This window comes from Spermophilus citellus, assembly GCF_964194105.1.
Source record: "Spermophilus citellus genome assembly, chromosome: 6".
NCBI classification, from domain to species: domain Eukaryota; kingdom Metazoa; phylum Chordata; class Mammalia; order Rodentia; family Sciuridae; genus Spermophilus; species Spermophilus citellus.
The window spans coordinates 108563858-108590808 of NC_138187.1; the positions used below are offsets into that span (position 1 = coordinate 108563858).

The 26951-nt window shown below is 36.5% G+C and overlaps 1 protein-coding gene across 2 annotated transcripts in view; it reads left to right on the forward strand.

Annotated features, from left to right (window-relative positions):
• DRC8 (dynein regulatory complex subunit 8) overlaps positions 1-26951 on the forward strand; it is a 136452-nt gene that overhangs the window by 83774 nt on the left and 25727 nt on the right. The window contains exon 3 of one of the 2 annotated variants that reach the window (XM_081299333.1): positions 12715-12787. The exons of the other annotated variant lie outside the window; for it this stretch is intronic. Coding sequence (XP_081155459.1) covers positions 12715-12787 — 73 coding nt within the window. The remainder of the gene's footprint in view (positions 1-12714; positions 12788-26951) is intronic. 2 annotated transcript variants of the gene reach the window in all.

Consider the following 26951-nt stretch of genomic DNA (forward strand, 5'->3'; position numbering starts at 1 on the left):
AAAGTTCAATATTAATTAATAGATTTTGTGCCTCCTTCTCTTCTTTTCCTGTATTGCACTGGGATGCCAAGGCCAGTGCAGCATGTCTTGAGGAGAAATGGGAGAAAGGAAAACTATTGTGCTGATGAGATCTTAGGCCAGAAACAGAGACAGCACTGGGGACCTCACTGAAGCTTCTAGAGCATACGTGAAGATATTTCCTTCTTGCAGGAGGAGGGGAACCTTGGTCAATAGAGAAAGGAAAAAAAAAAAAAAGATAGCAGACCCTAGTGGGTCAGTGTGCTGGTGGACAGAAAAAGTTCTTGAGAGAATTGTATTGTTCTTCAGCTTATTGTGGGCTCAGCAGCAAAAGGATTTTGCCTTTTTGTTTTCAGACTAGAGAGAAAGAAGATAGTGTTTTCTGTGGTCCACCTAGGCAAAGATAGCCACTCTTGCTAGATTATCTCATAAGAGAAGAGGATAGCAACAAATTCTTTTTTAAAAAAGTGTTTTTTTTAATTGATGCGTAATCCAACATAATAGTTGGATTAATTGTGACATATTTGTTCATATACATAATTTGATCAATTTCATTCTACAGTACCTCCTGTTGACTTCCCCTCCTCCCTCCCTGATTCCTTTCCTCTACCCTGTTGTCTTCCCTTCTGTTTTCACAAGATCCTTTTCTTTTCATTTCTTTTCTCTTCATTCCTTCCATCCTTCTTTTCTTTCCTCCCTCTAGTTTTTCATATGAGAGAAAAAATATGACCCTTGACTTTCCGGTCTGGCTTATATGGCTTAATGTAATGCTCTCCAGTTCTGTCCGTTATCCTGCAAATGACATAATTGCATTTTTCTTTATGGCTGAGTGAAACTCCATTATATATATCACATTTTCTTTATTCATTCATCAGTTGATGGACACCTAGACTGATTCCATAACTTGGCCATAGTATGTTGACTTTAATTCTCTTGGATAAACATTGAAAGTGGTATAGTTGGGTCACATGGTAGTTTCATTCCTAGTTTTTTAAGCAACCCCATACTGATTTCCATAGTGGTTGTACTAGTTACAATCCCACCAAAAGTGTGTAAAAGTGTCTTTTCCCTCACATACTCACAAGCATTTATTGTTATTTGTATTCTTTTTTGGTACTGGGGATTGAAGTCAAGGGCACACAACCACTGAGCCACATCCCCAGCTCTGTTATATTTTATTTAGAGACAGGGTCTCACTGAGTTGCTTAGTGCTTTGCTTTTGCTGAGGCTGGCTTTGAACTCGTGATCCTCCTGCTTCAGCCTGCTGAGCCGCTGGGATTACAGGTTTGCACCACCATTTGTATTCTTGATGACTCTCATTCGAATTGGAGTGAGATGGAATCTCAGTCTAGTTTTGATTTGTATTTCCCAGATTGCTAAACATGTTAAATATTTTTTTCATATATTTGCTGGCCATTTGGACTTCTTTTGAGAAATATGTTTAATTCATTTACCCATTTATTACTTGGATTTTTTTATGTTGTTTTGAATTCTTTATATATTCCAGATATTAATCCTTTGTCAGAAGAGTAACTGGCAAAGATTTTCTCCCATTCTCTAGGCTCTTTCTTTATACTCTTATTTCTTTTTCTGTGCAAAATCTTTAATTTGAGGCCATCCCATTATTGGTATTAGTTCCTGAACTTGAGGGGTTCTATTGAGAAAGTCATTGCCTGCATTTGTATGTTGGAGTATTGGCCTTGGTTTTTTTTCCCCCTAACAGTGGCAAAGTTTTTGGTTTAATTCCTAGGTGTTTGATCCATTCTGAGTTGGCTTTTATGTAGAGTAAGAGATAGGGATCTACTTTCATTCTTTTATATATGGATATCCAGTTTTGCCAGGACCATTTGTTGGAAAGGGTGTTTTTTTTCTTCTCTGTATGTTTTTGATACCTTTGGGTGATGGGTTCTTTAAAGAGAGGCAGAAGAAGGGAGACTGAATTTTCGTAAGATTATAAGGAAGACCCTGCCATCTCTCTCCTGTAGCAACTTAGGATGGGGGTGGCCTTGTGGACACCCAACACTAAGCACCTGGCCCAGACCTTGCCCTTCCTCAGTGAGACCACTCACTCTGTGAATTGCCTCCTGTGCACTGGCTTATTCTCACTAGTATTAAGACATGCTCACATCTCTCAGGTCCTAAAGTTTTAAAATATCTTCCTTGGCATGACACTCCCAGGTCAGTGACAAAGGACCTCATCATGGTGGGCATAGTAGGGGACATGAGCTTAATCTTATGGGTGTCAGTTACCCTTGCCCTCAGAGTTCTGCAGTGATGGACCCAGATGGATGCTTGCACAAAAAATGGTAGCGTTGCAGAAAGCAATATTGAGCTTAGGGAATCATCTGCTTTTATAGCAAGCAGTAAACAGGCCTGCTGTTTATACTGGCAGGAAGATGTCATCTTATCCCTCACGGTTGCTCATAGCAAATAAAACTCTGAAACATGGTCAGAGCTTGGAAGCCAGCAAGAATGTGCATATTGGAGCTACAGCAAAGGAAGGGGAATAAGCGGGGAGGGTGTTGGATATGATGAAGATAGATGTAAGGTCAGTGGGATAAAAAAAGGAGATTGGGAAAAGAAAAGGGAGGGTATAAGGAATGAATTTGACAAAATTATGCTGTGTGCATGCATAACTCTATGACAGTGAATTCCACCTTTATGCATATTTGTAAAGCACTAATTAAGAATAAATAGATCAATAAATGGAAGGTAGACCAATAGTACAGAGGAAGAGGAGTAGGAAGAAGAAGGAGGGGAAGGAAAGTGGGGAAACCAGGGACTGAAATAGAGTAAATTAAATCCCATGCATGTATGGTTATGTCAAAATGAACTCAACTATTATGTACAACTATAATGCACTAATAGAAGCAAAAATATATATGCATGTTTAGAAATTCAGCATATCCAGAATGGAACTTTTCACCTCCCTCTTTCCTAAATTTGTTTCTCACCTTTTTTCTAACTCATTACCAGCCCCACAAAAAACAAATTTTAATTGACAAATAATAATTAAACATATTTATAGGATACAGTGTGATATTTCAACACATGTGTACAATGTGTAGTGATCAGATGGAGGTAATTGATATATATACAACTTCAAATATCACTTTTTTGTGTTGGGAACATTTAGAACCCTCTCTAGTAGTTGTTTGGAAATATATAATCAATTATTATCAACTGTAGTTACACTACTTAGAAATTTTATTCCACTCCTTCCACAGACAATTGAAATATTGTTTGAAGTTTCTCAGAGAGGCACAAGGGGGATTATGTTGTTACACAGCATGATGTTATTATAATTTTCTCTTTATCGCTCTTCTCAAAGTCTAGTTCAGGATGGCAGCTATTCCCTAGAAAAGCACTATTCAAAAGGAGTATTACACATTGAATTTTAAATTTGCTAATAGCAATTTAAAAACAAAAGTAAAAAAAGAAATAGGCACAGTTAATTTAACAGTATGTCTAGTTTAACCTAATAGGTTTAAGATTTGACTGTCTAAAATGTCATTTTAATATTGTAATCACTATTAAATATTAATAAAATATTTTACATTGTCTTTTTATACTGTGGGAGACTGACCTTGCATGTGACTGAGTTAACTCCCCTGTACGATGTGACATCAGGCACCCATGCTGCTAGACTGCCCCACTCTTCTAGGGTTCGAGTTACTGTGTCTTTGTGCCTGGGCGTGTCTTCCTACAGCCCCATGGGTGGAGCTATGCTCACCTGTTCCTTTGTAATATTACCCCTTGCCCTATTTAGGATAGAATGTTCCATGGAAGTTCCTTGTGTGTGTCCCCTTCTCTTACTGTGCCCTTGGGTGTGTCCCCTTCTCTTACTGTGCCCTTGGGTGTGGCCTACCCAGATGTCAGGCAACCTGCTGACAGTGGACATCAAGAAGATAGACTCAGCCCCTTGAAACCTGACCCCTTGCCTCATTTGAATAGCTTCTCCTCAATAAAAGGGGTCAGCTCTCTCTCTCTCTCTCTTCCTGCGGACCCTTAAGGTCAGAGGAGCTATCACAGTGTCTCTTGTGTAGTTATTTTGCTGCAGTCCAGTCAGCCCAGTTCAACTGGAGTAACCCCTGAGCGTTTTAGTCACCAACAGAAACCCAGCAATTGGCGCCCAACGTGAGGTGAAAGGTCTGAGTCTTTAAGCTGCTGGGACAAAAGGGACAAAATAATGGTGGCCCGTATGGGATCTCCAGTATAAAAATTAAAGAAAGTTTAGTGAAGTTGAAAGTTCTCTCCAGTAGTTAAGCATGCGTAGGATTTCAGAGTACTGTGGGCAGAATTTTAGAAAGTAAGTGAATTAGACAGAAGGAAAATCTGTGACGTTAAAATTTTTAATATTGGGGTATAATTGTAGAGACTCTAAATAAATGTAAAGAGTTATTAAGATGATTAATGGGCTGTGTTGTTGAGTTGAGTCCTCTCCCATGGAAAGAGCACTTTAGTGAAATTATTATTTTTGTGAATCTTTATAAAAGATATTTTGGGCTTTATGTTCTAAACGTTTGCGCTAGGAGAGTGAGAAAAAGGGAGAGAAAATGTTATGATGTTTACCTGGAGAGAAGCAAATTTCAATTTTCTGTTGTTTTTGTGAATACTCAGAAAGTTTGTACTGACTTCTTTGCTACATTCTTACTGAATCAAAATGGCTAGAACTCAGCTGCTGGGGACAAAAGACTTTAGCTGCTGCTCCCTATGGGGTCTGTAACTAGACCCGTGGGGCTAGCAGTGCCTCTTAACCTTTTTAAACCTTTTGACTTGACCTGAATGCCGAATGCAGATTGGCTTAATATCTGATGCTAATGCTGGCGTCTGCTGCTAAAACTTTCAAAGCACCCATGTGCTATGAGGAAAAGTAGGGCTGGGGATGTGGCTCAAGAAAAAAAGTAGAAAATATGAGGACACAGGCTGCAACTGCAGGTCGAAAAGACAAAGCAAGCTGCTACCAGTCGTAGGATCTTGGCCAGGCATGGGGAATGCAGACAAAACTAAAGGAAATGCAGTCAGCTAGGAAAACTCAGGGAACTTTTGCCTGATAATGGGCAATGTACTCCATGTCGTTTGCATCACCATGATAACCATGTGATACCTGTCTGGAGGAGCAGGCTTCCTGGTCCTGCCTCCTGCATTTTCGTGGGCTTCCCGTTGGTTCTTCCACTGTCACTCAGACAGGACTTCTGGTCCTGCCTTCCAGCCACTAATCTGTTCTTCCTGTTTCAGACCTGCCAGAGCCTGCATTTTTAAGAATGCTTACCTGTAAATGCTAACAAAACATATCTTTTTCAGACAAAATTTAATTCCACGGGTTTCTACTTTGCAGCCCTAAGTTTAAGTTAGTTTTGAGTTAAATAACCTTATTTTTCTCTATAGTTGTGTTACTAAATAATGTTCTATTGATGAGAGATATCAAACATTTTTTTTGTATTTTACTTTTAATTTTGGAGGTTTTGGGGATGCATTTGCTCACCACAGGAACAAAAGCCAGCAATGTTCCTGTGATGAACAAAAAATCCTTATTCTAATTGCTGACTATATAATTACTAGAAATAAATATGTATGCATATATTTCAGTTATATCAAGTGACATCACATAGAAGAGTGCTCTCCTAGTTAAAAATAAATTAAAATGGATCCAAATATTTTAAGAACCATATGGTTACATAAAGTTAAAACAATTATAAGTTATGCTCTAGTTATTTAGATAACCTATAGTGTTAATCTATAAAATAATTAGCACATATGTCTAATTGTTTAGTTAATATATATTTGTCTAATAGTTTTTCTTCAACATAGAACCCATAATTTATATGTTTTATATGTACATTTATCTGATACACTGCTTTTTAGTTACAGATATTTGAGATAAGTGTATTTATTATAAATCTGCTTTTAAGGGAAAATAAAACCTTCAAGTAGTTTCTAATTCTCAAGTTATTGTACAAACTTAAAGATGATAAACAAAAATAATTCTGTCTGCATAAATATCTAAGGATTTTAACTATATTTTCATTGATATTTCTTATCAAAGTGCAATAATTTATTTATAGATTCTAAGGTTTTCAGAAATTGTTCCAAAGTATAACTAGGAAAAATTCTAGAAGATACAGATGCTTCAACAGAAAGGAAGCACACATTGGAGATCCAAAAAAGAAGAAGAAAAAAAAATCATCTCCGGGTAAAACAAAAAGGTTTTTATATTCTAAATTTTAATGATAAAAATATTTTTCTAAATAGAAAGATCTTTATATCATTATCTAACCAGATGATATAAAAAATTAGAACAGAACCCCCCCCCCAAAAAAAAAATTAGAACAAATAAAAAAGAGATTTATATGTACAGGACTAACTATAAAAATTTTAAATGATTAATTCAAGGATATTTCAGGCTATTTTCCTAATTTGACTATACTGATGTGAGCTAAGATTTTGTCTGTATTTCAACATAATAAAAACCTATTAAAATGTTAAGTTTATTTCCTTAAAGAAAGGTCTTTATTGCCTACTGATTCTTATTGTTTAAGACAAAGATTATTTCTGGTAAATAAATTCACATCCGTAATTAAACACTAAGTATATTAAACTGCTAATTTAGATCCCAATTTTGACAATTGTCCTTTGAGACTAAATTTCATTGATTCAAAGACACTGAGACACTGTTGATTCTTACATTTTGTTTGTTAGGACTGAGGTTCTCCAAATTAAAGTCGTATGTTACTTTTGAGCAATAAAGTTTACAAACTTTAAAAATTTATTGATATTATAAAAATTCTAACTGGACCTCTTATCCATAAAAAATATGGTAATATTTATATACTGCTCCCTACACTGGGAAATAACCTTAATCATATTTTTTAAAAGACAATTGAGAGGGGCTGGGATTGTGGCTCAGCGGTAGAGTGCTTGCCTAGCACAGGTGGCACCCGGGTTCGATCCTCAGCACCACATAAAAATAAAGGCATTGTGTTGTGTCCATCTGTACTTAAAAAAATATTAAGAGATACCTAATTAATAAGTAATATTCTAAAATATAGAGAAATTTTGAGACCTTCTCAAAAAACGATTGAGAGTTCTTGGCTAAATTATTAGGATGGATCAACTAGTCTATATTAAAAATTATAATAATCAATAAAAGGTAAATCTATTCTTATCATTTAAATACTTGTACTATTGTCTATAACTTAAACTAATGATACTATAACTTACGCCAAGCCTTTACTCAATTTTATTAAATAAAAAAAGGGGGAATACAGGACCCCAGAAACACACTAGATCTTACAAAAGATTTCAAAATTTTTCTTAAATTGTAATATTGAGAGTCTTAATGTTATTAAACACGATTCAGTAAATTAAGTCAGATATCGAAAGAGAGTTTAAACCAGTCATCATGATAATGACTGAGAAACCTGGCATAGGAAGGTAAATTTCCAACTACAGAGTTTACAACCATGCAGCTTCACGAGCTTGTCAGGTAAGTAAAAATTATGAAAAGACTTGTATGGACCCATTTCCCAGGACCACTTGTAATGTACATTACAGTGTGGACTAGAAGATCCACTCATATAACTAGATAATTATACTGACTGTAATGGTCAATTATATATTGATTCTAGTAAACAGGCTGTCTGGAAGTATCTTTTAAGAAAAAGACAGTGTTAGAATAACAGATTCTTCCGCATCCATATGGATGGCGACTATAGACAAGATGTAAGTAACACCAACTAAGGGCCAGTTCTATATAAAGGATCATGCCCTGAGTCTTAGCACTGCTCTCCTCTTCATCTATCTGAGTCACAATATTAATGTTTGTCTGTGGCGTTTCTCCTTCCTTCCTGAACACAGCCTCACCAGCCCAGTGCTGTGAGTTGGGCCCTCCACAGAGAAGAAACCTGAGTCTTTCGATCCTAAGGTAAATGCTGGTGTGGAGGCCACAAGGAGACAGAGAGCCCTCTCAGGGATAATGCCTTGCACACTCCACATCACTCTGTTTGGCCCTGGAGGATGGCTGGTTAGTCAAAGATGGGTAAAATTCCTCAAGGGAGGAACAACCTAAGACAGGCACAGTCGCAGAGGGGCCATCAGGAGAAAACTTGGGGGCCAACAGAGGTGAGGCACAGAATCTCACTCCCCCACCTGTGCAAAGGCCTAATTCTTTACCCCTTCTGAGAGAGGTCTCCTCCCCCATGGCTGCTTTGCTCACCACAGCAGGAAACAACTGCAGCTACAGGAATGGGCCATGTCTGGATGTTTCCTCTTTTCTCTTTCTTGGTTCTTACCTCTTTTTTCTATGCTTTTCCCTTTTCCTTTCTTTCATCATGGTTATCCTTTGGCAACAAATTTAATAAAAGGGAAGGAAATGTTAGAATAACTTTTAGTTGCAACTAGCAGCTATGAGCATCTTGGAGTACTTGAGGAATCCACATTCCTTCAGGCCTGACAGGAACACCTGCAAGATGGGGTGCTCTGCTCTATCGAGCCATCAATGAAACCACATCCTCAGCACTTGTGGTTAGCATTGCCAAACTACTGGGCCAGGAAACCGAGAGTCAGGAGCTTCAGGGCATGAAATTCCTGACTCAGTAAGCCCCCTCCCTTAGGGACAAAGACCCTTCCAGATTGCTTTCCACCACGACAGCAGTATTTAGAGTTTCCTCACGTGTAGTTCCATTAGGCAGAAGATGATTGGCTTATGGATATTATCTTGGTTATGTATGACTGACGGGCATGCCCCACTCGAACCCTATGACAGTTGTGTGCATTCCAAAAAGAGACTGAGCTACTGGACATTGACTTGAGGTTTGTCACCAGCCAGTTCTCACCAGCTCCCTTAGTCTGTGTGTTGATCATCTCTACTCCCGTGACTGAGATAGCCTAGCAACTAATTGACCATGCCAGTGACAGGAACGTATGCAAGACAGCATATGAAAGACCTAAACCAGCCAATTATGCTGGTCTTTAATGATTAACACTATAATGGACAATTGTCAGAAAGATTATTAAAATAGATTTTCCAAGGGTATTTACATTACTGACAGATCTAATAGGCTCTTTAAATGTGAGAATTAAGAGAAAAGATGATAAATATCCTGTAACCTGTAAGAATACAACTTATTGTATCATTAGTTATTGCCAGCTAATATTTCAGAGCTATAATATGCTGAGGTTAATATTCAGGCTTTAAAACAGGTGTATGTCAATTAACCAGACCTAAGCAAGCTGCTGGTCTCATAATCCCTAAAATGACTACTTTAAATATTATTCCATTTTTTTTTCAATTGCAGCCTTTGTGGCTATGTCTTAAAACTTACAATGTATGGATTTTCTTAATGTTTGACTTAAATTACTTCCAAAGTCCTTCATGGTCAGATAAGTGCTGATGGAAGGATGAGAACTAAGTAATAATGCTCTACAAGACAATGTAATGAATAATGTGAATGAGCCCTCTGCTCTGTGGTTTATGGAGAGGCCTAAATGCCATGCCAATGAAAATGTCTGTGTTACTATGGCCAAATGCAATGCTTCACAATAAAATTGGGAAAAGATTAAGAATCTTCTGATGAGTGTTTGGCAAAGTAATAATAATAACCTGGATCTTCCAAGTTGATTGTGTTATTAAAATGATATGTTTTCTACTAATTCCTTTTGTGTTTCAATAGCAGATCATGATAACCTCGGACCAAGAATCCAGTGACTGAAAGATAATTTCCCAGTTTTTTTTTTTTAAGAAAGGGAATATGTGGGAGACCAACCTTGCACGTGACTGAGTTAACTCCCCTGCTGGGCAATGTGGAATCAGGCACCCATGTTGCTAGACTGCCCCGCTCTTCTAGGGTTGGAGTGACTGTGTCTTCATGCCTGGGCGTGCCTTCCTACATCCCCATGGGTGGAGTTACGCTCACCTGTTCCTTTGTAATATAACCCCTTGCCCTGTTTAGGACAGAATGTTTCATGGAAGTGCTTTGTGTGTGTCCCCTTTTCTTACTGTGCCCTTGGGTGTGGTCTACCTAGATGTCAGTTAACCTGCTGTCAGTGGACATCAAGAAGATAGACTCAGCCCCCCTGAAATCTGACCTCTTGCCTCATTTGAATAGCTTCTCCTCAATAAAAGGGGTCAACACGTGCTCTCTCTCTCTCTTCCTGCGGACCCTTAAGGTCAGAGGAGCTGTCACAGAGACCCCAAAGAAAAAAATATTTGTGTCTCTTGTGTGGTTATTTTGTGCAGCCCAGTCAGCAGAGTTCAACTGGAATGACCCGTGTGCCTTTTAGAAACCCGGCATTATATTATCTTTGAAATCTGTGCACATTTTCTACTTCTGGTACATCTCACTTTGGACTAGTAACATTTCAAATGCTAAATAGCCAGATACAGTTTAGTGGCTAGTATATTGGAAAGCACAGGCCTAGAACTTTTTTTCTTTCTTTTTTTTTTAAATGTTTATTTTTTAGCTTTAGGTGGACACAATATCTTTATTTTATTTTTTTATGTGGTTCTGAGGATCGAACCTAGTGCCTCACGCATGCCAGGCGAGAGCGCTACTACTTGAGCCATATCCCCAGCCCCTAGAACTTTTTTCTTCCATTTACCTCTTTCAAAATTCTTGCCTGCAAGGCCTATCAGGTCTCTTTCCTACCTACCTTTCCTGTCCTCCCTTTTGTTGTGTAAGTTAACACAGCTTTAGCTTGTCCCTCTGACTCTGAAGTTTTAAGCAGTTCTCTAAGTCAATGTGCTAAGAGGCCTAGAATGTTGTAAAGGGGAAAGTGTATCCTTACAAAAATCACATTTTTTTTGTCCCTGCCTCATTATCTATGTTTTATCATGTATACAGTGGCCAGTCTGAAGTTTCACATAGCATATTTACTTCATTGCTGTTGTCCATTTTCATAGAACACCTCTAGGGATGTATTGAGAGAAAGTGTAATCTTAGAAATATTTTTAGTTTCCAGTAATACTATCATGTTCAGATTCTGCTTAGGTTGGGATATAGACATAAATAACACAAAAACTATGACTATAGTTACTCATAGGAGGTATGAAATACAGTTGACCTTTATGTTTTGTTTTACTTTCACTTATTATGAAGGAAAATATTAATGAAAATAATCCTGTCTTCCATAGTTATTGACTTTAGGTTTTTCTGTTAAGTTTGTACTCATTCTGCAACCTCTTGAAGAATACAAAAATTCTTACTTAAAATGTTTTCCCAGTAAAATAGGGAGTAAATAAAATTCTACTAAATTTATCCAGAATGATAAAGAAATATTCTATTTAAGGGAAATTGTGTTAAGTTAGTATTCAAATACTATGACCTTAATTTTAATAATTTTTAGTGGAAGTTATTTAATTTGAATACAAATTCTGATCTTTATAACCAGAGATCATTAAATAGAATTTATACTTTTCTTAGATTATTAGTTGAACTGAATTACATTGTATACAACAATGTAAGGGAGGGGAAAAGGAGTAATTTTTTGCATGGCTACTCTCCCAAGAGCTGTGCTTCATGTTATAGTAGTTATTACATATATATATATATATATATATATTAGATTATATATACTATATTGTATGTATTATATAATATGTATTACATATATGGTTGTATAGTATTATATTTGATTCTTAGTGTGTCTTCAGTTCAGTTCTAAGTGTTTGGAAAAAGATGCAATGTTCTACCTACTAGGAGACGTAATCAGGTACCCACCTGCTCTGGCAGGTTGTAGAACTAGGATTTGGCCTCTGGCAGTGTGGCACTACAGACCCTCCTTTAAAATACTCCTCCATTTTACTCCTATCACTAATGTAAACTTCACCACAAACTTCTGGGGGTAGATATCAGCATCCTAATTTTACAGATGTGAAAACTCAGGACCAAAGAGTTAAGTAAGTAACAAAATCAGCTGGCAAGAGGTGGGCATTTCTTATTCTTGCTCTCCTTCTTTCTCTTTTTATTCCTTTTCTAGGACTTTTTAATTTTGACCCAGGAAAGGTTTGCATACGCCAGTCAGTGAAAACATTTCTTTCATCTCTCTTTGGTTCATTTGTTTGCCTTTTCCTTTCCCCAGAAAATGTCTTTTATAACCATGAGTGTTGGGGGCCGCCCTGGATAGGAGCTGTGCCCACACCTTTAAGTCCTGAGTAAAGAGGTACTGGACTGGTATCACACCTATTGCAATGCAAGTGTACTTGCCTCTGCTCGGATTGAAAGGTGCAGCTCTGGGAGTTGGTGTTGCCCAACTGGAGTAGGCTGCCTCCTTGTCCCTTTGTAATCCTACCCTTTGCCCTTTTTTGGATAGAATGTTTCATGGAAACTCCCCTAGTGTGTCCCTTGTGTAAGAATAAAGAATTCCTGTGACTCTTTCTCTTTCTATGAACCCCTAGGGTCACAGAGCCATCCCCAGATTTTGAAAAGGTACCTCTGTGTGCTTGTGTGCTTTTTTCATGGTTTTCTTAAGTTATTGAAGTAGTCAGATTTTGTGAACCCAGCATAGGTTGCCAGCTTGGATGGATGGCAATAAATGAAGGCCCCATTTGAGAGTGATTTGGTTTTCTATGCTACCTATGATCTGGAATCATTGAGATAATTATTTAACTGGGTAATTTATATAATACTTGCCTTTTAAGAGTTTATTCTCAAACTATTGACAGTGGTTTTGTTTTGTTTTGTTCTGTTTTTCCCCCAGAGAAATTGGGACAATTATCAGGTCATTAGGATGCTGCCCTAGTGAAGGAGAGCTACATGATCTGCTTGCAGAGGTAGGTGGGGCTGAGGAAATCTTGCCCAATCAACTCTCCTAGGCTCTGACTCCTAACTTTTTTTTTTGTAATCCTTACTTGAAATTAAAAATTCTTTAAACTACTGAATGTGTTCTTTGAAAATAATAAGGCAGCTGTGTATATCAACCAGCTGACCTAAAAAACTTAAATCATATATTGAAGAAATGACTATTATCAAGTAACATAATTAATCTAATAAAATCCACTTTAATATTATCATCTTTTTAAAATTAGGTGAGGAAAGGCCAGTAGATACAATGTACTGACCATATGCAGAAAGACCAATGACAAATGAAAGGCATATAGTAAATAAATAAATAGAAGCAGAAAAAGAAGCTGAGTTTAAGGAATTTATAATTATTAGAGGAAATTAAAAAAAAACTTTTAGAACAACAATTAGTAACAGAATAATAAGTTTATTTTTTATATTGACTTTTTATATATAAATATAAATATATATTTATATTTATATATCCTGACTTTATATTGACCATTATTTGAAATACTGATGTTAAAAAAAATCACAACAAATTTAAAGATCTTGATTGGTTTTATTTTGTGATCCTAAACTGAGCAACAATTCATGCCATAAAGTAGACTAAGCATGTGAACTGAGCAGAGGAGTTGATTTTAAAGAGAAAAGCCAAAGAAAGCAGAAGCAAAGAACAAAGACTATTAGTTATTTTACTTTCTTATAAGGCAGGCAAAGGAAGATAGAACAACAGTAAAATAACTTGTTGATTATCACCAGGTTGTGTGTGTGTGTGTGTGTGTGTGTGTGTGTGTGTGTGTTGTGGGGGTGGGGGGGTGAGGATTAAAACATTCAGAACTTAATTATTAAGTTATGCCAATCCAAAATGGTCTATTTGAAATATTTGGTTATTCTCTGTCTCTTGATTGCTGGGAAAAGAAGATAACAATTTAGTTTTGGTTTGATGATCTTGAACTTTAGTATGACTCCATTTTGATTTTTAGCCTGGTCTTTTGGAGCCCAATACAGGAGCTTAATCCAAAACCATAGCCTCCTATAACTAAGTCTCTGGAGAATTAAGCAACAGATGAGCAACACAAGACCAGAGACCTTCATGTCCTGTTTGGCTTTCTTGTTTTGTTTCTGTTTGGCTTTTTTTTGGTCTACTATCTTCCCCTCCCTCCATCCTTCCCTCCTCTTCTTTCTTCTTTTCTTTTCCTTTCCCTTCCTCCCTCCTACCCTTTTTCTTCCTTTGAAACCAGGGGCCCTGTGCATGCTAGGCATGCACTTTATTTATTTTATTAGGGCCAAACCTTCAGCCCTAATCTAATTTTAAGTGCAGCTTTCAGTTCAACAAAGCACAGACCTTAGGGGGATAAAGCTACCTGAGCCACAGCAGGAGAAGAAGCTTTTCAGAATTGCTTATCTAAGTTTGTGAGTTTTGGCAGAGGCTAGGGATTAATAAAGAGGATAAGAGAGAGAGGCAAAGAAGTGAAATTTTATTTACCTTCTTTTTCTGCATACCTAGCACATTCCTTGCTTATTTATTATTTTGTTGAAGAGAAGGAATTGTGATCTGGACAAGACAGTTTCTCTATAATAATACTTCAAAATTTGCTTCAAAGTAAATGGAGTAAGTTAAATGGTGAGCGGCATATGTCCTGTAATCCCAGCATCAGGGAGCCTGAGGCAGGAGATTCACAAGTTTGAGAGAGGCAGCCCAGTGCACTAGGGCAGAGTTAGAAATGGGAAGATGAATATATGATGTCATAATAATTGTTGAGTGTTCAGTAGAATAAGCAGAGCAGAAATGAAAAATAACTCCGAAGGTCAGAAAAGGAGAATCTTTAGAGTGTAGACCCTTAGTAATTTTTAATGTATATTAATGTGTTAATGTATATTAGGATTGGCAACCATAACACTGGCCAAATTGATTTCTTCCCACCACTTATATTTGTAAATGAATTTTTATGGAACATTGGTTAGATCCATTTATTAACACGTTATCTATAACTGTTTTCTTATCACAAGGTTGTAGTGTGGACAGAGACTCTGCAGCTTGCAAAACCTGAAATATTTATTATCTGGCTTTTTACAAGAAAGGTTTGCCAAAGTAGAACAAATACTACAGCTAGTATCAGAAGATCTGGATTAAATCTATAGTCTCTGCCTATAACTATGTGCAGAGAGCTGCTTGGTTTTTCAAAACCTAGTTCCACTTTTGCCAAAGAAGTATAATAATAATAAATGTTTTTCTGAGGATTAAATTTAATAGCTATAAGAAGTCACCTGTTACTTGGTGGACATTTGGTGCTTATTTGCTCTGCAGGTGACTCTCTACCATAAACTGTCTCACTGATTTGGGCACTTAGCCACAGTGGATGCTTAGGTCTCAAGTTCTTGTTTTCATTTGTATTTATTTATTTATTTTTTGGTACTGGGGATTGAAACCATGGGTGCTTTCCCACCGAACTACATCCCCAGCCCTTTTTATTTTTTATTTTGAGAAAGTGTCTCACTAAGTTGCTCAGACTGGCCTTAAACTTGTAAATCTCCTCAGCCTCTTGAGTTGCTGGGTTTACAAGTATATGCCACTGCTCTAGTCCAAAGTTTTATTTTGCCTTTACCTTTTTCATAGGCATATCAACATGGCCTTTGAAAATTACAAAATGTTTAAAATAGTTATGGATCAGTAACCTATCTGTGTTCTTCTGTATTTGTATAACACTACAGTTTATTCTAGCTAAATTTTAGTAATATACTTAAAATAGCTTTCACTATCCTTTTTGAACTTTCCCAAATAAACAAGGGGAAAACACACATATTTATCAAATGTCTGTAGGAAATTGAAGCTTTTAATAAACATCTAAGGAAACATGTCATATTGCTAAATGTTCTATTTTAATCTATTTGTGTATATGCTTTAAAATTATTCTATAAAAAGTTGAAATCTGTGTTCACTTCCATAGTTGTTGTCCACTTGAATGTTGTGTAGAAACCCACTTCTCTCTTTAATTTCTACACTTTCAACTCTTTGCTTCTCAAAGATCAACTTGAAATCTTATGTTTCTCTTGAAATAGATCATTGAAAAAAAATCACTTATTATAGACCATTTAAAAAATCAGTATCATCATCCATGCAATATTCTATATTTAGTTACTTGCTTTTCTTCCTGTTTGTGATATTCTAAAAACTGGCAGCTATGAGAGGGGTCAGTAGAAATCTTGTTGACATACAGTTTACCTAACAGTCCTTCCTTTGATATTAAGTTTCTCGGATCTACAGCATGTGGTAACCAGAAGGACATAATAGCATTTTAATACAAGTAGAAAGGATATTTAGAGGTTTATATCCTTTGAAGTTCAAATCTAAGTGGAATTATGGAGGATTTAAATTAATTTTAAAGGAGAACTAAAAGATTTTGACAAATAAGACCTGTGTAGGTAAAATTATTAACTGAAGCTTAGGAACTAAGCAAGCATTGTGCCTTTTATTGGGGTGACCATCCTCAGCCTCCTGTGCTCTTCCATTCTTGACCTTTCTTGGTTTTAGATGTTAAGAAGCATCCTTGTTGGCTATCCATCTATTTTACTTCTCACTCACTGTTCTATTAAGCATCTCTGCAATTTCCCTTAGCTCCCTCTTCCACCTTACTGGTCATGATATGAGACCTCTTAGCTTCTGTGGTTTAGCAATTCTTATCTGGTTTCTGTTACCAGGGTTTCAGGGAGTTGGCTGGCAAATCATTACATAGGTATTAACAGATCCAGATTTATAACTGCCTAATCTTGTCAACTCAGGCCTGCGGAGGAGACCATGGCAGAACTTAGTAATGCTATTGCCTTTTTCACCAGCATGTTCATGGGGTTCTTAATGAGCAGTACATTGTCCATTCTACTCTCTTCCCATGGAACATAATCTTCAGGTGGGTTTTCTGACTCATACATGATATATTCATTCTAGCCTGCCCACCTTTTTATTTTACTGCCTGACCTTTTTATTTTACTCACTGTTTGGCCATCACTTGATTTAAGTCCGAAAGGGCCATCCTGGCAGCAAATTTGCCCTATCTCTTGGTTCCTGGCCAATGTGTTAGGTCCTATGTCCTGAGAAAGGACCTAAAGCATTCTTACTTGTGTTGTATTCCAGCCTTCTTGGTCACCTGTGGGTAATTCACTTTCATCCTATCTCAGAGCTACTTCGCTAGCTTCTTCCACTTCATGCTAATTTCTTTTGCTATTTCAGTGTGTAGCCTCATTCTTCCAGTATCAGGCCAGGTTATTCTGGGATTTAACTCACGTTTTATCAATCTGTCTGCTGGGAGAGGAGGTGGGGAAGCTCCAGACAAGGGTCCTGGTGAGTCTTCTGCAGTACAGCAGAAGTGCCACCATGTGCTTGGGTAAAGGTGCATGTCCAGAGTGTCCAAGAGATCTACCCAACCACCATCCTCAGGGTCCTCCATCTGGATTGCTGCATCCCACATGTCAGCCTGCCAGGGTTTTGCAATAAGGACCTTGACCTTAAATACCTTTGTTGGCTAAGCATTTAAACACCTTTGGATATACTGAGTTGTTATGTTTTCTATTTCAGGGATGTCAAATCAAAACCCACAGGCCAAATCCTTCCCACAGCCTGTTTTGTATAGGCTGAGCTAAGGATGGTTTTAACATTTTTATTTATTTATTTTTTATGTGGTGCTGAGGATCGAACTCAGTGCCTCATGCTTGCGAGGCAAGCGCTCTATCACTGAGCTATAACCAACCCCAGCCCAGTTTTAACATTTATTAAAGTATTCTAAAAACAAACAAGAAAAATATGCAACAAAGATCTTATATCGCCTATAAAGCCTAAAATAATTCTTATCCTTCACAGAAATTTATCCCTCCTGTTTTATATGTTGCATAACTGAGCCTGTTCTTTCACTACAGGAGATAAGAGTTTCTTTGTAAACTACCGAAGAGCCCTTATGCTTTTCAATCTATCCTTTGTCTGTTGACAGTGGCCCTCCACTTCTCACTATTCCTCAACAGGGCATCAGTGTAAACTACAGCCAACTCTGTTGCTTTGTAGGCACTGTTCTTCCCTTATAGTTCAAATGCTTGAATTGTGGCATCTACAGGGACATTCATTTTCATGGCATTTTCGGAGGTCACCTTTGCTGAAATCTTTAGCAATCAATTGCCAGAGGCTGTCAGTGGTCTAATTGCCACTTAGGACATCATCCTTTTTAGCTACACATCATCCTTTTTAGCTTTCTTTTAGCAGAGAAAAAACCTGGCTTGGATCTCCATCTCACTGCTTGTGTTCTTACACTACTTCTGGCACTTGCAATGCTTTGGGTACTGTAATAATCAAACAGTAAACATGACATGTGCAAGAAATTTATTGGAGAGAATACCCATGAAGGGGATGTCAGAGCCAGTAGAAGCTGGGTAAGGTGTCAGAATGCAGGGTGGTCTGATCCCTGTGATGGAGAGATGAAGGAAGGAAGGAAGGTTAGTTAGGAAGAGAGTTAGACATCTGGCAGCAGTTCTAGAAAACAAGGCTTAACAGGTAGTCCTCAGTCTGACTTGCCCTGCAGAGGAGTCTACCTTTGCAGGCATAGGACTTTTTTAGTGTCCCTGCCACACTATTATTGTCTGGGAACAGCCCATGGGAAGTGTGGCTTTGGCTCAAATATGATGTCTGGGGCATCATTCGATTTTATTTCCTTCAAGTGGAGATTAAAGAGGTACATTTTCATGGCTGCCATAGCTATCATCAGAAAGAGCTGTAATGTGAACGAGGTGTTGAATGTTCCATAGAAAATAACCCAAAGGAATTAGCTGCTCTGTGTTTTTTATTTCTAAGTTCACCATGATCTGCTAGTTTTTAGAATTAGGTTAAAGTAAAAAGTTACTCAGGACTGAATTAGAAGTTCTCATCAGGGCCAAGGAGTGAGGCATAGAAGACTGAGCAAGAACTACCAACCAGCACATAATATCAATAGGTCAGTGATCCAAAAGAACTGGGCCAGGTTTATCCTGGAATTCTGTTGGGTAAAAATAGGATGTCATGACAAGGAGATTTTAGTAGTGATAGTCCTTAATTTAGCTATCTCTTTACTCAAACAACTTCAATATGGAATGGTTAACCCCTCTACCTGTGTACTTGTCATTCTGGAAGTCCTATGATATTCCAGGGAATTTTCATTTTTCCTCTTCAGAGTTGGATTTCTTTATATCCCAGATTTCTCTTTCCAGTTCCTGTATCATTTGTGCACATGCTTTGATAGCTTCTTGGAAAAGAGTGCATTGAAAGTAAAATTTTCAGACTTTGTATGTTTGAAAATGACTTGGCTAGTGGGGATAGAATTACACATTCAAGGTCTTTATTAAGAGTTTTGAAGCTATTCCTCCAGCTGGACAATCTGTTTTTCTCCAGTGTTTGAAATTTCACAGTGATTTACCTTGGGTTGATCCATTTCCATCTGTGTTAGATACTTGGTGGACATTTTCAAACTTTTGGAGACTTACATAGTTTAGTTCCAGGAAATTTTATTGTGATTTTTTTTAATGATTTTTAACTACCCATTCATTTTCTTTGTTATCTCTTTTGGGACTCCTAATATTTATTTGTGTGCTTCTGGGCTACTCTTCTAGATTTCTTATTTTTTACTTTTTTTCTGTCTCTTTTTGTTAGATTTCTTGAATTTTCTGTCTCTGGTAGATTTCTTGAACTTTCTCTTACAATATTTTTATTGAGTTTCTCATTTCTGCTATTTTTAATTTTCAGTAGCTTGTTTTTGTTCTTAAGAGTCCCTTTTTTTTATTGGTTGTTCAAAACATTATAAGAGTCCTTTTTTCAATAGCTTCTTTTTCAGAGGTTTCATATCTCTGAAATATTGGTGATAGCTTATTTAAAATTTTCTTCTCTTTGTATAATCTCTTCAAGTTGATATTCATATTTGTTTTCATCTTTCTTTCTGTTAGTAGCTTTCTTCATGTGTCAGAGCTGTCAGCTCATTAACAAATTGAGCATGAAGATGGTCAAGTTAAACTTCATCATTGGGTATTCTGGGACTTACCAACATCAGAATCTGTGAATTTTCTCTTTTGCAGTCTTGATTTCTCAAAATAGAATCTTCTAGTCTTCTGCCTGGGAAGCAAAAGCACCTAGCTGCCAGTTAAGGCACCTTCTGTTTTATACTCTGCAGAGGATTTGTCTCTAGACTCCTGCTGGGTCAGAGAGAGAGGTGGTTACCCAGGGAGAAACTGAGAGGGGATTTATGTGTTCATTTTTCAAACAGATTTTATGCTAGTGCTCCTAATTTTAGAACCTACTTAGTCACCTCCGGTTCTTGAAGCAACCCATGCTTTGTGAGAATTCTTTACCCACTGCTGGCTTGAGGTTTCCTTTTCTGATTCTAGTAGATCACTGTCACTCATCCATCTGCTTTCCAGCTTCCAAAATCTTATTTTCATTGCATCCTTTTCTATTCTCCCTTAGTAAGTTTAAGAAAATATTTATTTACTGGACTGGGAATACAGCTCAATGACAGAGTGCTTGCCTAGCATACTAGTTTTGATCCCCAGCTCTGCAAAGAGAAAGTAAATAAATAAATACATAAATTCATTTACTGAAATTTTAGTGAGGTTTGAGAGAAAGTGAAGTAGCTGTATATGCGCAACTTGCCTCTTTAACTCTGAAATTCCATTGATATTTGATTAATTAATCATAAAATAGCAATATTAATACTCTGGAGAAAAATAACATAAATCTATGTGAGATATCACATAGATTTACGTGTGTGTGTGTGTGTGTGTGTGTGTGTGTGTGTGTGTTTTATTTGTTTTGCAGTGCTGGGGTTTGAATCCAGGGCCTTATACGTGTTGTGCATGCACCTTTCAGCTACATCTCCAATTTTTAATCTTTTTAAGAGGGAGCATTACTAAATATTAGAAGTAACTTACTAGGCAACTATAGTATGTAAGATACATGTTTTAAATATCAAGGTTAACTACAATAGAGTACAAATTATATGTATACCTTACAAGTTGATGTAGAAAATAAAAGAGTGAGAGAACATTTGGTCAATCCAAAGATAGCAGAAAATAAATGCAACTAGACTAAATTTGATAGTTAAAAGAGAAATTAGAAAGTTAGATTTATTTTAAAAAAATACAGTGTATGATATATCAGCAATTTCCAATATCTACTACCTTCAAATTATAAATCTGACCTCATATGACCACTTCTATATCCATCATCTGAGTTTAAGCCATTGTCATTTCTTCATGAACTACTAAAGTAGACTTTAAAGTGCGTCCTGTGCTCCCACTCTGGCCCCTGCAGTTCACTCTTCACATTGCAGTTAAGGAGGGATCCTTTAAAAAAGGTAAAGTGAGACATGTCACTCCACTGCTTAGAACTCTACTTCTAAGGCTCCTAATTCACTTAGAAAAAAAAATACAAAGTACTTTTACTTACTATGGCTTCCCAGGTCCTAATTGATCAGGCCTGTCATTACTACCATTGGCTTCCTTGCTGTTTCTAGAATATATGAACATATTCCTATTTATACCCTTTGTTCTTGCTCTTACTAATAATTTGGGTGTTCTTCCTCTAAGTACTCACAGTAATTGGAGACTTTATAAGTTAAATTTGGGTCAAAACACATCCTAATGTGGCAAGAAAGAATCTTAGAGACAGTGTTGGCATCCTGAACTTCTCCATGTTTCATCTGTACTTGTGTGCACATGTATCCTTGAAATTATAAGTAACTTTTGATACTGAGTAGTAGCCTAGATTCTGATAAGTCTGGATTGGCAGTCCAATCCTTTGTGTTAGGTTTTTTTTTTGTTGTTGTTGTTGTTGTTTTGGTATTCAACACAATCAGAAATTATCTTTTTTATCTGTTTTCCATCCCTGGCCTCTGAAATATAAACTCCCTGAAGGCAAAAAGGTTATCTGTTTTGCATTACCATTAAATCCTTAGCATCTAGAACAAAACCTAACATTCTGGTTCATGAACCTGCTATACTGCTTCTTATATGCCTTATCATATTCTGGTTGCAATTCTGTTTCTTGCATGTTTTCTTTACACGTTTAACACAAGTATTAGTGCCTGCTTTTAAGACTTGGTATTATACCTAGCAGCAAATGTGGAAATTCAGGCTTGCAAAGGACTACAGAGACATTTGATGAAAAATTTTTATAATAGGTCTGATTAACAGACTCAAAAATTGCAAATTTGCATGAGTGAGATTAATTTAAAATTGTGAGGTAGTCTTCATTCATTCAGCAAATAATTATTGTGCATTTACCATGTAGAAGACATTAGGGATACTAAAGCAAGAAAACTGAAAAAAAATCCTATCTAATTTGGCTCAAGATAATTTTAAACATTTTAACAATAGTGACAATTAAAAATTTAAATACATGTACATTTAAATATTTGAGGTTGTATTCAGTCCTTACTCATTTAGTTAAATGAGAAAACCCACAAAAAATGTTCAGAAGTACATATTTGATCAGTGATTTAATGTAAACTTTATAATGTTGAGAATCTTATGATGTCAAAATGTGGTGGATACTCCTTACTAACTAGTTAAAAAGTGTAATGACTTTACTGAATCACATCCTATACTTTTCCATCTTGAATGAAAAATAATTTATCATACAAGATATACCTCAAAACCAAGAAGTTAAAAATCACAGTTTATCTTCATTTTTAATTGGTTAAGTATCTGAGATTTTTTTGTTTTTTGTTTGGGTTGGCACTTCAGAACTGAACTTTTGGTTCGTAGAATGAGATCAATGTAATCCACATCCCTGTGAAGTAAGAATTTCCATCAGCCTGACTCTGAATTATATCATTCTTGTTCCCAATGAGCCCTACGGTTTCATGTCATTCAGTGTTAGATTGTACCAATCTAACCAATCTACCTTCCTTTCTCAGGGAATAGGAAAGGAAGGGGTATCAAAGGAAGGGGTATCTTACTAGTTGGTGATATGAAATATTTTGCTATTGTTCCTATACATCTTTACATTGGGAAAGGTGGGAGAATGGACTAGATCTGCTCTAATTTTTGTTAATGTTAAATGATGTAATTAAAGAATTATAGATTGCAGGGACTTTGGAGATATCTCGTAAAGGTTCCTAGCCATTCCTTCTGAGTAGAAATAGGCAAATTTAGGGGAATGAGAGGGACATGTTATAAAAGAATATACTGTAAGTATTGCTTATTTGTAGTTAGAAGAAAAACATTAAATGATGCTAATGCATTAATCATCAGCAGCAGATAAACAAGGCCCTGAGAAATATATAAAAACCGATTTTTCCTCTTTTAAATGAAGGAAATGTATTTCATATGTAACAAAAAATCAAGACAATAGACTGATATGGTTTTTCATTTAAAAATTTTTATCATAATATTTATATACAAAAATTTAAATAAGTAGAAAAATATCCGTTCCAACAATTTCATGACTTTAATATAATCATTGTTAGTATTTTGGTGCACTTCCTTCCTTATAATTTTTCTGTACCTGTTTTTAACATGACTGTAATCTTCTAATGCAATTCAGTGCATAAAATTGTATATCTTGCTTTTTTTGCCTAATTATATCATAACCATTCTACATGCTATTATAAAGTGTTCATTATAAAAATACATGCTTATTAAATTAAAAAGAAAAAAGTAGGGGAATATTCTTTCTTGAATCCATCACTTAAAACACAACCAGAATATTTTATCTTTTCTACTCAGTATTACCTCAAAGTGATTCTTCTATGCTGTGATCTAGTTTTTAAAACTAATATTTTAAGAAGGAAATATTGTTGTAACTATGATATGGGAGATCACTTTTTATTCAATACTGTATTAGCTTGCTTTCCATTACTATAACAAAATACTTGTGGTCAGGTATTTATAATTGAAAGAGGTTTATTTAGTTCAAAGTTTTAGAGGCTGAAAATTCAGAGATCATAGTCCTGGTCAGTTTCTCTTGGTAGCATTATTTGAAAGTGAATGCACCACAATGACAGGAGCATGTAGAGAAGGAGAGATCACATAATGTGAAAGGAAGCTAGAGTAAAGGATGATGCCCACCCCTCAACACCACCACATTGGGGACCACAATCCCAACACATGAATGCACCCTTGGGGGCATACTCAAACCATAGCAAACACTATTATCAGGTACTTATTACTCTTCTTTTGTGTAATCTGAATCTCAACCCAGTATAAAGCTTTTTCTTCAATTTTATTGCAACACAGTTTTTTTTCCTTATGACCTGTGCTTTTTATTAACTTCTTAATCTTAGAACTAACCTTTTCATTTATCAATATCCCATCACTTTAAGCTATCTTAGATATAGTATTCCTGCTTATAAGTATCAAAACTCATACTGAACAATGAGTTCTAGGTTGCACTTGTCTACAAGTCTTTGTCCATAAGTTGAACAATAACACACACAAGTGCTATCACAGTTTTAAATAACTACTTTCTGTATAAATGGTTTTGAAGAGTATCATAGTAGGACAATTGTTGAGTACCTGTGGATTCTGTCAAATACAAGGCAACTTTAGTGGGGTTGGAAGGGTCACTGACCCCTAGGTGGAGAGAAGGGGAAGGGGATGGGAATAAAACAATATAGTGGGGACCCTTGAGCCCCATCCTCAGGTGATAAACAGGGAAATTAATGGCCCAGCAATCTCTGATCAACCTTTTCCATCACTTCCAAGTTGTAGGCACTCACAGTTGGAATGGTTCTTACCATTTACCTGGTCCAGCCACCTGCTGATTCAGGGAATCTCCTATGGTTCAACAAAAAGATGATTCAATGTATTTTAATACTTTCAGTAATAGAAAAATAATTCATAACCCAAAAGAATTACATATCCTGCTGGATACAATTGTGCATGCCTGTAATCCCAGTAGCTTGGGAGGCTGAGGCAGGAGTATGGCTAGCTCAAAGCCAGTCTCAGCAACTTAGTGAGGCTCTAAGCAACTTAGCAAGATCTTGTCTCAAATAAAAAATAAAAAGGGCTGGGGATGTGGTTCAAGGGTTAAAGGCCCCTAGGTTCAATATCTGGTGAAGAAGAAGAAGAAGGAGGAGGAGGAGAGGAGAAGGAGAGGGAGGGGGGAGGAGAGGGAGGAGGAGGAGGGAGAAGGAGGAGGAGGAGGGAGGAGAAGGAGGGAAGAGGAGGAAGGAGAAAGAAAGAATCTCATACCTTCATTTTTGTTCAATGTCCTCTAGAATCTTTAGAGTAAATAATTTTTCTAAATGTTTTCATTTCTAGGCTGGGTATATAACTCAGTAATAGAACACTTGTCTACTGTGCATAAGGGACAACAACACCACCACATACATAAACAGAATAATATTTTTCACTTGGTATAAAGATAATACTTTTGGTTAATGCCAATCAATTTTTATTGTTTTGGTCTATTCAAGATAGAAAAAAATATATTCTAAATTTTATTTATGTTTTGGTTTTGAAACATAACATATCTAAATTTATACATATACTACTAAGAGTTTTAACTTGAATTGGGCATGCATGGTGTCATGCACCTGTAATCCCAGTGACTTCAGAGGCTGAAGTAGAGGATTGCATGTTCAAGGCTAGCCTAGTCAACTTATCAAGACCCTATCTCAAAAAAATAAAAACAGGGTCTGGGGTTTGTAGCTCAGTGGTTGAGCACTTGCCTTACATGTGTGAGACACTGGGTTTGATCCTCAGCACCAAAACAAACAAACAAATAATAAAGATATTGTGTCCATCTACAATTTAAAAATATATTAAAAAAAAAAAGATACAAAAGGGTGGGGATGTCAGTCAGGGTTAGAGCACCCCTGGGTTCAATCCCTAGTACCACAAAATAAACAGACAAAAAAAAAAAACTAAGAGTCTAACTTAAAATAGCTCCTAGTTTTTAAAAAACATTTTTACTACAAGTAGTTTTTAAAAGTCCATATGTGTATATTGTTTGGTGACCTAAAACTGGTTGAAATATAGGTGCTTATAAATTGCCTTAACTACTCATATTATCTTGTTTTTTTTTTGTGAAGCATGAAATAAGTTCAATTTATTGACTCCCTGTTAGGTCACTGGGGAGAAATGAATTTTTACTGTGTGTTTTATTGTGCCTATTCATTGAGTTTGGCACTAAAACAAATAATGCCATAATGAGAAAAGAGATGGCCTGATGATTTCACTATGGAGATGAAAGTAAAGAACTCTAGGCTGTGATCCTGTCAAAACACCTGACTGACTTTGTGGCTCTCAGACAGGTACTCAACCTGTCAGTGCCTGTGTTTCCTCAAATGGAAACTTGTCTAAGAAAACTGACTTCTAACAAAGTGAGATGAAAAATGGTACTGGCTGCATGTTTTGTGACTTTGAATATTGATATTTTTGAAAATCCCAAAGTGTTTATATATTTACTGAGATGTCTCTATGGTAGGAAAAAGGATTCAGAGACCAGAAGAGCCTGAAGGTCCTGTGGTACCTTGGAAGGTGGGGCCTTTTCATGTGGCTGTGGAAATTGTTTATCTTTTTCAGGTCACCTTGTCCATCATAACTGTTTGGAGGACAAGAAGTCAGGCAGATCAGGGCCTTGATCAGGGCCTTCTGGGAAAACAGCTGCCACCACACTATTAAGTAAAATTTACTACAAATGGTCCTTTTTTAGAACACTACAGCTGGGGACCATCCTGTAGGAAAATTTTATTACCTTTACATGAAAAAAATGCTGCCTGGGTTACTTTTCAGCACAATGGCCAACCTCTTAGATGAAGCAAATAGATTATAACTTACTTTGCTTCGTTCACATTTGTAGTAACAGGATGTATTTATTTGTTTTTGTCTTTTGAAAAGGAGGGATGTGAAGTTTGGTAGATGTCTGTTAGTCTTTTCCTTTCAAACTTTGTAAGTAAACAGTAGAGGTGGATGCAGCACTGCTAACCATATATCCTATCTTCCAGGGCAAGGGACAAGGTATTAAATATGCCTAGCAATTTAATGCATTATCTCATTTAGTTGCCACATTTCACATGGCATTTTACAGATAGGAGGAAGGGCCTAACTTCTGAAGAAACATGTCCATAGGGTGGTGGATCAGTGAGGGAGTGCCTGAAATTTCAGCATCAGAGATGGATTCTTTTAGGATTAAGTGTCACT